Source organism: Glycine max, chromosome 19 (assembly GCF_000004515.6).
Source record: "Glycine max cultivar Williams 82 chromosome 19, Glycine_max_v4.0, whole genome shotgun sequence".
Lineage (NCBI taxonomy): Eukaryota > Viridiplantae > Streptophyta > Magnoliopsida > Fabales > Fabaceae > Glycine > Glycine max.
Genome location: NC_038255.2, coordinates 2,081,672 through 2,096,995, shown reverse-complemented (window position 1 = coordinate 2,096,995; position 15,324 = coordinate 2,081,672). Strand labels below are relative to the sequence as shown.

At 35.2% G+C, this 15,324-nt stretch overlaps 1 protein-coding gene and 1 pseudogene across 2 annotated transcripts in view; both read right to left on the bottom strand.

The window, feature by feature from the left end:
- The window catches only part of LOC121172641 (protein MAIN-LIKE 1-like), a 22,670-nt gene continuing 7,346 nt past the window's right edge, over positions 1-15,324 (bottom strand). Inside the window, exons 1-5 of one of the 2 annotated variants that reach the window (XM_041012846.1) lie at positions 3,534-4,807; positions 1,835-2,215; positions 1,072-1,731; positions 389-979; positions 1-295 (exon numbers count right to left, since the gene is read on the bottom strand). In XM_041012846.1, the coding sequence (XP_040868780.1) occupies positions 1,099-1,731; positions 1,835-1,984 (783 nt within the window). In that variant the 5' untranslated portion in view covers positions 1,985-2,215; positions 3,534-4,807 and the 3' untranslated portion in view covers positions 1-295; positions 389-979; positions 1,072-1,098. Of the gene's footprint in view, positions 296-388; positions 980-1,071; positions 1,732-1,834; positions 2,216-3,533; positions 4,808-15,324 lie in introns of those variants that run through there. The other variant, XM_041012845.1, reaches the window with a different exon arrangement.
- On the bottom strand, positions 8,493-13,002 carry LOC100817161 (U-box domain-containing protein 34-like; annotated as a pseudogene).

Genomic DNA, 15,324 nt, shown 5'->3' with positions numbered 1-15,324 from the left:
ACTAATATTATAAAAAAAAATAACTTTAAATATGCAGAATGTTAAGTAAAAAACAAAAATGTGGTCAAGTACAAGAAATGTATATACATCGAATATCAATATGAAATGCGTAAAGAAACTACGGCTGATCCATGCAGCGCCTACGTAGAGACCTCACGTACACAATGCGGTCCTGGGTGACACTCCTGACAATCTTGAGGCATTTTTTGATGACCTCATGTGTCAATGTGCCTGGTGTGACTACCCTGAGGCTGAGGTGACGCTCCAACCTCTCGGCGATGGCATCGCAAGCCTCCTATTAAATAGAAAACAAACAAATTAGACAAATTAGTATTAAAAAATTGAAGTAAATGACATTTCATACATCTAACCATATAGTAACACTTACCATTGCATGTCTGGGCTCGTCGACATCAGACCTGGCTGAATCATCCAGGGTCTGAGGGATATCTGACTATGGGACCTGAGGTGCATCTACTGGAGGATTTGATAGTTGTGCCGCGATCATGAATGGATGAGAAATACGGAAGAACCAGTCAATGTAGTCTGGCGCACACTGACCTAGCACAACACATGGATCACATGCTGCCGCCAGATGGTCTGAGTAGTGTGTCCACGTATCATCTACGTCATCATATGATACCCATGGATGGACAGGGTGTGCAGGAATGCACTGGACGTAGCCGAACTGGCACATAACCCTCTCCAGTCTGTATCTGACAACAACAGGCCCCTAGCGGACCTATCCCGAGAAGCACGAAATCAGATGAAAGTCCTGCACAGGTCGGTGCTCTGAATATGGCATCTAGCAGACATCTGGGATCCGTAGACGATCCAGGCGTTGCCTGTACGTCGCTGTAGACACCTTCTTCACAGTCTTCTTTGTCACAATCCACCGACACGCACGTGGTGACACCTCGTCGTAGTCCGGATCAACATTGCACTCCGCAACTGGAAGAAAGTGCTTGTATAACCAACACTACAGGGTTTACATGAAAATCATACATGTTAACTAAATATACACGTATTAAAACATTGTTGTAATTAAATTATGAAATACATGTTAATTACCTGTAACAAGGTGATGTAACCAGCAAGCTATCGGCTAGTGCTGAGACTGGCATCATTAAGTTGATCGTACATATGGACGAGCCCTGCAGCTCCCCATGCATACCGCCCAGCAAGAGTGAGGTCACGCAGGACCTGTATGTGTACGACATGAACATGGGTTGAACTCTTATTAGCAAAGAGAGTGCAACCCAAAAGATGCAGAAGATAAGCGCGAGTGGCAGCTGTCCAGTGTTGCTTCTGACATCTGCCTTGGTATATGTCTTGTAGCCACTGTAGGAGTACGTATGGTCTGCCACATTGTCCTGTCTCGACCATGGCCACCTCTGGTGAGACCATAAGTAACTCAACCAAGAGCAGCACCGCCTCGTCGGTGCACAGAGGCTGGAAGTCATGCAGTGCACCAACGATCAGTAGATGGAGAAGAGCCGCAATGTCATCCAACATGATCGAGATCTCCCCCTCAGGAAGGTGAAAACTAGAAGTCTCCCAGTGCCACCTCTCGACAAAGGAGGATATAAGTCCCCGATCGCCAGTGTCAATAGAACACGCGATCAAAGGACTTAATCCTGTCCCAGCAACCATGTCCTCAATTGTAGGACCAAGCCTGCCTAAGTGATGCACCTTCCTCCCATGGGAGGATAACTTCAACTCAGGACGTTCCTGAATTGAAGTACAAAGGAACACAATTTGTTTAAAAAACGTGAATCAGTAATCAATAAATAAATAAAAAATAAAAGTTAACTAACTTTAATATTATGATTACCTGTCCAGACCATACACTGGCCGCAACATGGTCAGCATACTCGGTAAGCACTGATAGGTCCCTGGGTCCACCAGGAAATCCCTCAGGCTCATCCCCAATATCCTGTGAGTCAATCTCTGCACCGGTGTTCGGTGCGGCAGCATCTACCATGGGCTCATCCCCAACTACAACAGCCTTTGCCTCTGGTACTGCAGGCGAGTCCGCAGGCACCACATGCACAACATCGTCAATAATGACTAGTACCCATCGCCTGTGTGCCGATGCAGTCGGCCTTCAATGTTGGGGAGCATCATCAGTATCATCACCATCCTCTCCTCTCCCCAGACCTCTGGCAACAACCCTACCTAACGCACGACCTAATCCTCTAGTCTTAACCATGATCTGCAAATTTTGAAATTTTGAAATTTTATGTCTGTGTGTAATTTTGCATCTTTCAAGAAGATTAAGGCCCTCATAGATACATGGCCTAATCCTCTAGTCTTAACCTGGCTTGTTTTCCAATTGTGGAAGATGTCATAATTCACGTAAGCATTTAGCAATAAATTTTTCACATGTATAAATAGTTTTAACATGAATGAATATGAATTAGAATCAAGAAATACATAAGTGTAGATTTTTTATCTATTTTTAACATATTTAAATTGGATTGCACTTGTATTACATTTGTTATGCTAACATGCTTTCATGCTATATCATGTTTTGTTTAAAGTTAATTGTCTAATACAATGTTGATCAAAGTTGCTCTCTTTTATAGCTAGTTCCAAGCTATGTCTACTTTGCACATTGTATTGAATATGTTTCCATATTAAGACCATTGAAGCAAACATTCAATATTTGATTTAGTTTCTATCCACCTTTGGCAGTTGGTTATTGTGTCAATATCTTAAATAGTTGCAAATTATAGCAAACATTATTGACTGACTTTGGTAATAGGATCTTCTCTTATCAACTTAGAGTTGTATGCTTTATTTGGTTTCTAGTAAATTTGTTATCCACTAATGGTATCTATTTGTTGGGACAAACTCTCAATATGTGGTTTAATTTATATGCACCTTTGCATATGTCATATTCAATTCAGTTCAAATTTTTTTGCCCTAAATTTAGCATGTGCTGAAAAACCATTTCCTATAAACTCCATAATATGAATCCCAATATTTGGTTTAGTTTCTATACACCTTTGAATATGTGAGTTCAATTCAGTTTGATTATTGTGAATAATCCTATATTTAGCATGTGGTTTAGTGTTGGAACTTTCACTCAGCATTTTGATGGTGGAAAGGCTCAAACACAAGTGGGTGAAGTAGTTATGTGTTGTTTATTAGGTTTCCTAAACTCATATCTAGATAACTAAATAGCTCCTCAAGATCCAAGAAAGAAGAGTCAAAGACAAATACGGCAATTTTCAGCAAAGCAATTTTGATAACATACAAACAAAGATGGCAAGTGGTATTTATTGCCTTCAAGTCTTTAAATTTATACTTGCGGATCAAGTTGATCCGCATGAAGCTTGCGAATCAAGCGGATCAACCTAATCATCTACCTACTGCAGATCATCTACCCTGATGCGGATCGTCTATCCTAATGCGGATCAACTAGGTCCCTAATGTGGATCAAATAGGTCCTAATTTATCTCTACTGCAGATGACCTTAAGCATTCAACAATGGAAGTAATAGGAAGCAATGGAAGAAGGAAGCTTACCTCGATGAAGAATGGAAGAATGGAGCTCGCTGAAGAAGAAGAGGCACTCCAAGGAAGACGGAGGAAGACTAAACGGCTCGCGGGAGAAAGTAGCACCAGTACCAGCAGCTCGCAGGAGAAGGAAGAAGGTGGAAGAAGAAAAGCCTTGCGGAAGAGAAGAAAAGAAAGCATTGGGTGCACGAGATTTTTAAAAAAATAAGCAGGACAATTTTATCTTTTCGCTTTAAGTGCTGGGTGTACCAACAATAATGCTGGGTGCACCTAGCAACTCCCTAAATTAGGGATAGCTCTCTATATATCATTTTCGACATTCAGTTAAGAACTATTGTGTACAGAAAAAACCTGGTTAATAGGATGTTGTTTAATAGGATGTTGTTTATTATTATGCACAAGATCGAAGAGTAATTTGGGTAGTCTGGGGATGATATGAGAGTTGTGTTAGGTGACAAGAAGAGAAATGTGGCTTCCAAATCTTAAAGCATGAGGGATTAGAAAGGGAGGAGGAGGAGTAAATGGACTAGTGGCAGTGGCTATAGACAAGGATAAAGGAAGCCAATATGCTCTGAAATGGGCTGTTGATTGTCTTCTTACCAGAGGCCAGACTGTTATTCTAATCCACGTTTTGCACGGGACATCTTCACCTGTGCTGTGTCTAGTAAGTTCTCCTATTTATCTATTTATTTATTTGTGTTTTAATTGATTGTAAAATGGGATAAAAACGAAAATAGAATATAATGAAAGAGAGTAGATCATAATTCATTTCATTAATAGGGAGCAAAGAAAGCTTCCTTTGATTCGAGAACGATGTTCATGGTGATTGAACCTTGAAGCAAATTCCACTATGGTTCACGGGTTTAAACCGTTGATGTCAATTAAAATAAACAAACCGTGAGATTATGAACTAGTTAACAGTAACTCCATTCCTATTTTCTAATAATAAAAAATAAGCTGCGTTTGATGGACTTTTCGATCATTCAGATGTGTATTATGACTAGATTGATTTTTTTGATTCGTAGCTTCACGAGACCCCTTGCCTACACAAAAACATTATCACGGTTTTGCATATACCAAATTTCACAGCTATGGTTTTGGACTGCTGAAATGGTGCGGTGGCGATTGGTGGGGCATTGCCGAAAAATTACACAAGACTGTGGAGAAGGTGAGGTGACCTCTCAATTCAGTGGGTGACACAAGATTATTTAATTAATATCTTAAGTCAATATTTTTAGTGTGATAAAAAACATCAAAATTATCATTAAGTCTAAAAAATTAGATTAAGTTACACAAAATTAATTAAAATTTTTACTGAAAGTTATAAAGTTAGTTGATAAATGGAAGTTAAAAAGTTAATTTATTAAATTAAAAATATTTGATAAAATTAAAAAAAAATATTTAAGATAAAATTTAAAAAAATATTAAAAAATAGAAGTTAATGTTTTAAAGCATGGACTAATATTTAAAAAACATTAGAAATTATTAAAAAAAATCTTATGTACAGCTAAATTCAATGAGTTTTTTAGTTAGTAAAAATGTACTGTGAATCATATCACTACTACTTATGACATCGTTTCTAAGGCGGTTATGAAGGACCGTCTTAGAAAAAAATGCGGTGGTATTTTTGTAATTCGGGGGCCAAATATTCAAATTTACGACACACATTCTAAGGCGGTTATAAATAACTGTCTTAGAATGTAAAGGTCAAACAAGTCAACGACGGGTGGCAGAATAGTCCGTCTTTGTATTTTGGTTAATATTTTCGTCTCTCGCGTGCGCCCCTTGAATGTAGTTGCGAACATTTTCGAAGCCCAACCAGTCTACCCTGCTGTGCCCTAATTGAAACCCCAAACACTCTACCTCGTCCCAAAAAGCAGTAACCCGTGAACCTTGTGGACCTTGCGCCGTGAAGATTGTTGGTGTGGAGCTCGCGCATTGAAGATTCCTCATACTAAGCTGCCGCCATTTGGCCATGGAAAGTGCGTCCGTGCAAGTCGTACAGGTAAGTCATTAAACAACTACACACATCTATTGATATTTATTTATTTGCTTCAAAAGCGCGTCTATTTCTGCTTTGTGTTGTGACTGGTGTCCCAACATTGGAGAGTCTCAACAGAGAAGATGAAAGGGTTTCATCACCTTTTTTACCCTGAGTTCATTGAGTGAAAAAAAACCTTTGCTTTCGTTATGGTGAGAAATTACACCCTCTACAAACCCTTAGAATGCTTCTAATAAGCAATTTAAATTGTTATATCTAGATGAAAACAAAATGCTAAATTGTTTCAGTCAATTCAAACACTCCAGTCCTGGGAGAGCCAAACCTGTCTTGTTGCCTTGTATGCTGGATTGACTAAGAGAAGTGTCTAGGACTTTGTGAAGTCCTGTGATGTGTGTTGAAGGAACAAATGTCAAGCCACATGCAGGACTCTAACAGCCTCTAGAGAGTAATAAACAGAATTGGGAAGACACTTAGATTTCATTATGGGTTTTCCTAAGAGGCTATGAGGCCATTCTATTTGTGTTGATGATAGACTATTAAATATAGCTATTTTGTTGCTTAAGCACCCTTGTATAGCCAAGATAGTCACTGACTTATTTTGAAGATGTGATCAGGCTGCATGGTATTCCCAAATCAGTGGTTAGTGACATAGATTCCTTTATCTTTAACCATTATTGGAAAGAATTGTTTAGTTTGTGAGGGACGTTACTCCGGATGAGGTTTTTGTATCATGTTGAATATTTTAATTTTGCGTTAATGGACACAATCTGAGGTTTGGTCTAGATTATGTGATCCAATTTATCCAATGCATTAAGGTACACACAATAATAGACGCTACAAAATCACTTAAGGTATTCATCATATGACTGTGGCTTTTAGTTTTGAACGCTTATTAGGATAAACAAAACAAATACTACTTAATTACTTATCAATACAGAGGGAAAAGTAGTGTTTAGAGAGGATAAAGTTGGAAGGCTAGCGGAAGAGGAGGAATTAGATAGAAGTATAAAAGTGCTGTCTTTTGTGCTTTCTTTTCTGTCTTAGGTAAAGATAGGTCAAATCCAAGTCTTTGTTCAAGTCAATTATGTAGCATTAGCGTACCCCTTTATTTTCTTTCTTCTATTTCTGTGCAGTGTGTGTGTATGGTGTTTCTTCTATTTCTCCTGGTTTGCTGCTAAGTGAAACAAAGTGGAAGTTATTTCAAAATTTGCATTTGAGGTTGAAAAATAAATTAACTACTGAGGATCCAACTTTGTGTTCTAGTTGAAGTGAATTACATGAGCAAACACCTAGTGGATAGACTAGTGAGAGTAGAAGACACCTAGTTTGTGTCAAGTTACTCACTATTGATTTGGCCTTTTCCTCTGCAGCAGACACGACTTCTAATTTAGATTTTGCTCTCAAGAGCTTGTAATTGAGGTTTCGAACTTTTGCACCAATTATTGATTTCGTGTTCTTTAAATGAATCGTGGCTGCACTCACATGCTTCAGTTGATTTCTTGTGACATCCATAGAGGCCATAAACTTAAAACCTTGTTTTGTAATGGGAGCCAAGTCTTTCTTTGCTGCCTCTATTTCTTCTTTTCTAGGCTCTAACACACCAACATGTCTTGATTCATAGCTCATAACTCAATGCACACAACATCTTTTATTTTTTTGTTTTGGTTAACAGACTTAGTGGTAAGTTATTATCATATTACGAGTGCTTTTTAGTTTTGTAATTTGCCTATTTAAAGGCTCCCAGTACACAGAAAAAACACACTTCTCATATTCTGCTCTATTTTTTTACGTTAACAATTGTCACTACTACTGTCGCCCCTGTCACCACCATCATACTGTCATCATGACCATCAGACCGCTATTATCGTCACCATCACCATTCCATTACCATCACTGTCACCATCGTCGCCATCACTATTCTATCCCACCACTATCATCACCACCGACACCATTATCGCCATATCACTGCTACTCTCGTTCCGCTACCTTTGTCACTACCATTATTTCATACTTAGAGTGAGATAAGATAAAATAATTGACTCTTTATTTTATTATTTTTTTCAATTTGTAATCCTTTTAAAAACTAAAAACAAAAAATAGATTGAAACTCATGACTAAAAACTAAAATTGTTTTTTATTTTTAAATTTTTTAAAACTAAACAAGAAAAACACCCTGAACAGAGCCTAAGCTTCTTAGTTTTCTCCCACTACTTCTTCCTCTCTCTTTCCCTTCTCTCGTCTCCATCAGGAACAACTACTTGAAGCTTTTATCTTTCTTTTCAAATTCCATCTTTCTCTCTCTTATCTTTTTTCATTTTCCTATTTCTCCAAAGACATCACATTGACTCAGCTCTCCAGAAATTTTTGGTTTTTGTGCCATAAAGATATGAGTAAAAAATTTCTTCATTGGAGAAAACTAAGGATTTGTCGAGCATTTGCCTGGCAAAATTAGTGAATGCATTACAAACACAAAAACAAAGGCAATTGATGAGAGAAGAATGGTCCATAGAATACGCTTTTCAAGCAAAGGCAGAAAACTCAAGAGGAGGTAAATATAGGAACAACTACAAGAACAAGGAGGACTCCTCTCCAGCTTGCTCTCATTGCAAAAAGACAAATAATTCTCAACAAAAGTGTCGGTGGAGGCCTGATGTTAAGTGTAGAAAATGTGGCAACCTTCAGCACATGGAGGTGGTTTGCAAGTCACCACCAAATGAAGTAAAAGTTGTTACCGAGCAATATGAGGAGGACCTTTTGGTTATCACAACATGTCTTACAACAAGCAATACCTCAACTAATTTTTGGTTGATTGATAGTGGTTGTACGAGTCATAGGATCAATGACCAAGAGCTTTTCAAAAAGCTAGATAGAACATTCATTTCCAAAGTAAAATTTGGAAATGGTGAATTTATTCTGGTTAATGGAAAATGAATTGTGGCTGTAGAAAGTGTATAGAGACTAGAAACTAGATAATGAAGGATTTACATTCTCTAAGATATTTAGATGATACAAAAATTGCAATGTCGGCTCTACCTATGTTTGCACCCCACACATCCTTGAACAAAAATAAGTTATTGTTGAAGGTGTACATTACTCTAGACTCTATTGGCACTGGAGTTTAGTTGAGAATTGAGAGGGGCCTTGCATGCATGTTATATACACCGAAACAGACAATTTGACATTACAGAATATGTTTAAGGTTTTCCTTCTGTGGGCGTTGATGGAGCTGATGAGCTTTCGGAATGTGCAAGCTGCAGGTCACTGATCAAATCCTGCAACGTGATCTCGACAAGGTCATGGAATTGTATATATCATGAGAGTAGCTAGAAAGAAATAAAGGTACGTACCTATTGCACGGAAGGTTCACTGTGGCTGGGTGAAGGCGCAGTGCATCCTAAAATGATGGGCATGGTCATGGTCATGTTTTGTTCAGCGAAGTCTCTCAATTTATCTAGCTCTGGCAATACTAGTTTGGCAAGGTCTGGCCTATCTTTTCGCCTGAGTTCCGCATACTTGACTGCTATTTTTGCAAGGCACAAGGCTTGTTCAAGAGGCCAGTCAGTAACAGATGGGTCTAGCATTTGCACGAAGCTATCCTTCTCTATAGACTCTTCAGCATGGTGAGCCAATCCCGTTGGAGCCCTTCTTGTCAATAATTGTAGAAATATGATCCCCAGAGAATAAACATCCGACTTCGCACCAAGCATTCCTGTTTGCTGATACTTGGGATCAATATAACAAAATGTTTCAGTTGCTGATGTCATGCAGCATTGTGTTACATTTTCAGCTACAGCCGGGACAAGCCTTGCCAATCCAACATCACTTATCTTACTCACATAATTCTGGTCCAGCAAAATGTTCCCTAGTTTCAGATCACGGTGCACTAAAGGTTCAGGCTTGGTCTGATGCAGGAATAGTAAGCGCGTCCCTATCTCTGCAGCAATTCGGAACCTCAGTTGCCAAGACAGAACACGCTTGTTCTTTTTTTTTTTTTTAAACAGACAATCTTCTAAGCTTCCATTAGCCATATATTCATAAATCAATATGCCATACTCCAGACACGCTCCTAGAAGAAGCACCATGTTTGGGTGTCTCATGCAGCTCAGTATGTCAATATGCATATATATAGGATTACAAGTATTACTCCCACAACATATTTGACTATTCATTTCATTCCTGACATTATTATTAATAACTACTCAGCTAGCAGACTAGAGAATTGACACGAGTCTTTTAATTATGCATTTCATGCTTTTAGGTTTACCCTTGAGATCCAAAATTTAATTTCCCTTCTGTCTCTTCTCATCACTACATGATCGAGGAGTGTCCATTCACATTATGAAAAAGGAAAAGAGGAGAGAGATGTAAGGGGAAGTGTTTGAGATAGAAAAAAAATGATTTGTCCAACTATATGGATATCAGTGTTCCCTCTCTAACAGATTTTTCAAGGTCTCATTCATGTTTTGTGAACTAAACTAAATGCGATGGAAACATGTGATGCAGTCAAATACAAAATTGGTTTAGAATTACTCATGCATACTGGTTGATCACGTCTTGCTGAAATTGTTACTTCCCTTGAGAAGCATCTGGACGAAGAACCTTGACAGCAACTGGAGTGTGATCAAGATAACATTTATAAACAGGGCCATAACCTCCTTCCCCAATTTTCTGGAGTTCAGAAAAGTAGTTCGTGGCTGCTTCAATCTCCTCTATACAGTATCTCCTATATCTTACATCAGTTAGGGCTAGATTGTCCAATAGCTTCCTCATTTCCTCTACTTCTTTAAGAGCTTTAACTTCAGCACCCGCTCTTCTCTGTGTTTCCTCCGCAATTTTCTTAGATGCTTCAGCAGTTTCCATGGCTGCTCTACATCTTGCTTTCTCTTTCTCTGCAATTGCCATTGCAGCTTCCTGATCCAATCGTGCCTCTTGTATTTTTTTTTCTTCCTCAAGTCGCCAGTGGGTCAACTCCATTAACTTTAGCAAACAAAAGAGTAGTAGTACAAGTTGAAATGGCCGCAATAGCACGTTTATAGAGAAAGAGACTATTTTATACACTTTTCAGAACTACCTTCTGTTGTGGTGCAAGTGCTTGTCTGCATGCTTTACTGTACATTTCCATCGTTTGCTTTAACTCGAGCTTCAGCCTCCTCATATCAGCTTCTGCTGCTTCATCCTAAATTGTTTTAGCAAACCTTTAATGGTCACGTGTTTGAAGATATGCTTGAAAAACTAGAATTTATAAAAGCAAGCAAATAGCATAACCTGCTAGCCATTGGATGGATGGCTACTCTGATTAATTCGGTAAGACAATAAGTTAATAACTAAAGTGGTGCATATAAAAAAATGAAAAAAAAAACTTGCTCACTCACCACGCTCTGTAATGAATATGAAAATGATGTTGTACTGCTTTCATGTGAGAATGGCGTATCTGGTGAATTATGGTTGTTGAACTTGAGTGCCCCCAATCGGGTTGATCCAAAGCTACGATCTGAACTGGTAGAAAACTCGAGAAGTTCGGCCTGCGTCAATGTAGTCATAAACGGAGGATGAACGTCCACTGCTTGGCCTCTCGGAGCTTACAAATGATATGTCTATATCTGATTCTGGGAAGTCCAGGCATGACATTCCATCCATGCCTCTTCCTCTTACAAATGGAGACCTGTTTCAAGGAAACTATATTGTATGTTATTATGGGCTAGGGATGGGAAATTTAATTGCTTTGATATAAGACTTACTCAATAGATTCATCCACCCAGCCGTGAGGTTTGATTGATGTCCTGTCTGCAGCATGTATACAATGTGATTAAAAAGTGCAATGCAACAGTTTAATACTATATATATATATATATATATATATATATATATATATATATATATATATATATATATATATATATATATATATATATATCACAGAAATGAACCTATCAAATTCATAGGTCTCATGTTGATTTCTGTCCCGGTTATTTAGATCAGAAGTGGTGATGTATGTGAGGCTGGGCGAGTAGCTTTCCGAACTGAAGAGACTTTTCCCTTTGAAATGACAGACACGTTACAAAAGTCCAGTGCCCTCTTTGATATGCTACTTGATGACTTAAATCTGCACAATATCATTTAATTATATGAATTTCTATCTGTGAGCATAATATAATGCCTTTGTTGGCTTCTGTTGGCATCCACCAAAGGACTCTGTCCGCTAATAACAAAATTATTCTCCTTTTAAAAATAGTTATGAATCCAATCTTAATTAACTTGTTGGAGATATTGAATTTTACCGAATAAACCCATGCCTCGATGGTGCACCAACCACCAAGTTCTCAATTGCTTTCACAACATCAGTGTCTTCAAGTAGGACATCAAGGCATCGTATCTAACAAAATATTTAATAGCTGTAAGTAATGTGCGAACAAAAATCTTATACTTGTTATTCTACTAATTTGAGTAAAAAGATCAGGTGGGGAGAATTGTCAAACCTGCAGCTTTGTGTGTACAATGACAACGGAAAGTGAGAAATAGATCGTTGATATTGTTATCAAGTTGGTAACTCTGCGATGATGCAGATGAACTGTTAATGTTATATATAATGGCCTCGTGACCCCCTGTAGCAATTGAAAAAAATTAAAAGTGTTTTATGCTATGTAATATGTAGTTACATTCCCCTAGTTTCTAAGAGAATCAAGTATTATGGAGGTCGAAATTTATTTTCTTAGTACCATTTTGTTTGGTTTAATTATATATATATATATATATATATATATATGTGGCTTATAAAATTAAAATATTTACATAATGGATAAGCATTTACTAATTTATTTTTCTTAGATGTATTTGTAAATTATTATATTTTAATTTTACTGGAATTTTAAAATGTCAATCCAACGCCAGGACAATAGTTAATTACTACTATTTGTTTGTAGGTTCTAGTTGTATTATTTCCTTGCTCACACTAGCTAATTTGTTTTTGAACGACTTGTTTTTCTTGTTAGTCAAAGACTAAGAGTGTTTATTAATTTATTTGATTAAAATCTTGCTTTCTAAGTAGTAATTGTGGCTGGTCGAAGAAAATTTACATAAGCCATAATTGAATATATTCCTTTTGAACCACTTTAATTTTAAGTTTTAATTACTAAAGAAGTAATTGTTGTGTCTCCTTAAAGCAAACTTATTGATAATAGATAATATAACAATAAATTGAAATATAACAAGATAAAATGATTATTGAAATGTGATGAAATAAAAACGACATACTATTATTTAGATATTTTATGATAGAATTAGACACAAATTTCATTTTATCATTTTAAAAAGAAAAAAAGACTGAATTATAATATTGTCCTTATTTTAAAAAATACTTACTTCTATTCATGTATTTTACTCAACCGTAATATATTAATTATGTGACATTCGTAAAAATATTCATGTTTAGTTTTTACTCGCATAAGATAAATTTAGTTTTGACACTTAATTTGATTCGTTAATTTATATATCTAAGAAAAAAATTAGTAATTATAATTGTCATGGTAATACAAACTATCAAGAAGATTAACTAGTGCAAACTTCTAATTCCTATATTCGATTTTTTATGAATAAAACAATTACAATAATAAAAACTAAGAGTCATACAGGCACAGCTACGGAAAGCTAATAAAAATCAGTTATCGAAAAAAATTAATATTAATATTATTATTATTATTATTATTATTATTATTATTATTATATATAGTCTTAAATTAAAATTAAAAACCTAATGGAAATACATATATGTAGTCTTAAATTAAAATTAATAATAATATTATATTATTATTATTATTATATAGTCTTAAATTAATATGTAGTCTTAAATATTATTATTATTATTATTATTATTAAAATTATGTAGTCTTAAATTATTATTATTATTATTATAATTACTAATTTCCATTAGGTTTTTTATTTTAATTTAAGACTATATATAATAATAATAATAATAATATTAATTTTTTTTATAACTGATTTTTATTAGCCTTCCGTAGCTGTGTCTGTATGACTCTTAGTTTTTATTATCGTAATTATTTTATTCATAAAAATTGAATATATGAATTAGAAGTTTATAGTAATTAATCTTCTTGATAGTTTGTATTACTATGACAATTATAATTAGTAATTTTTTTTCTTAGGTGTATAAATTAACGAATCAAATTAAGTGTCAAAAATTGAATTTATCTTACGAATGTCACATAATTAATATATTACGGTTGAGTAAAATACATGAATAGAAGTAAATATTTTTTAAAATAAGGACAATTTTATAATTCAGTTTTTTTTTTTGTTTTTAAAATGATAAAATGAAATTTGTGTCTAATTCTATCATAAAATATCTAAATAATAGTATGCCGTTTTTATTTCATCTCATTTCAATAATCTTTTTATCTTGTTATATTTCAATTTATTGTTATATTATCTATTATCAATAAGTTTGTTTTAAGGAGACACAACAATTACTTCTTTAGTAATTAAAACTTAAAATTAAAGTGGTTCAAAAGGCATATATTCAATTATTGCTTATGTAAATTTTCTTCAACCAGCCACAATTACTAATTAAAAAGCAAGATTTTAATCAAATAAATTAATAAACACTCCTAGTCTTTGACTAACAAGAAAAAACAAGTCGTTGAAAAACAAATTAGCTAGTGTGAGCAAGGAAATAATACAACCAGAACCTACAAACAAATAGTAGTAATTAACTATTGTCCTGACGTTGGATTAACATTTTAAAATTCCAGTAAAATTAAAATGTAATAATTCATAAATACATCTAAGAAAAATAAATTAGTAAATGTTTATCCATTATGTAAATATTTTAATTTTATAAGCCATATATATATATATATATATATATATATATATATATAATTAAACCAAACAAAATGGTACTAAGAAAATAAATTTCAACCTCCATAATACTTGATTCTCTCAGAAACTAAGGGAGTGTAACTACATAGCATAAAACACTTTTAATTTTTTTCAATTGCTACAGGGGGTCACCAGGCCATTATATGTAACATTAACAGTTCATCTGCATCATCGCAGAGTTACCAACTTGATAACAATATCAATGATCTATTTCTCACTTTCCATTGTCATTGTACACGCAAAGCTGTAGGTTTGACAGTTCTCACCACCCGATCTTTTTACTCAAATTAGTAGAATAACAAGTAGAAGATTTTTTTTCGCACATTACTTACTGCTATTAAATATTTTGTTAGATACGATGCCTTGATGTCCTACTTGAAGGCACTGATGTTGTGAAAGCAATTGAGAACTTGGTGGTTGGTGCACCATCGAGGCATGGGTTTATTCGGTAAAATTCAGTATCTTCAACAAGTTAATTAAGATTGGATTCATAACTATTTTTAAAAGGAGAATAATTTTGATATTAGTGGACAGAGTCCTTTGGTGGATGCCAACAGAAGCCAACGAAGGCATTATATTATGCTCAAAGATAGAAATTCATATAATTATATGATATTGTGCAGATTTAAGTCATCAAGTGTATCAAGTAGCATATAAAAGGGGGCACCGGACTTTTGTAACGTGTCTGTCATTTCAAAGGGAAAAGTCTCTTTAGTTCGGAAGGCTACTCGCCCAGCCTCACATACATCACCACTTTTGATCTAAATAACCGGGACAGAAATCAACATGAGACCTATGAATTTGATAGGTTCGTTTCTGTGATACATACATACATATATATATATATATATATATATATATATATATATATATATATATATATATATATATATATATATAGCA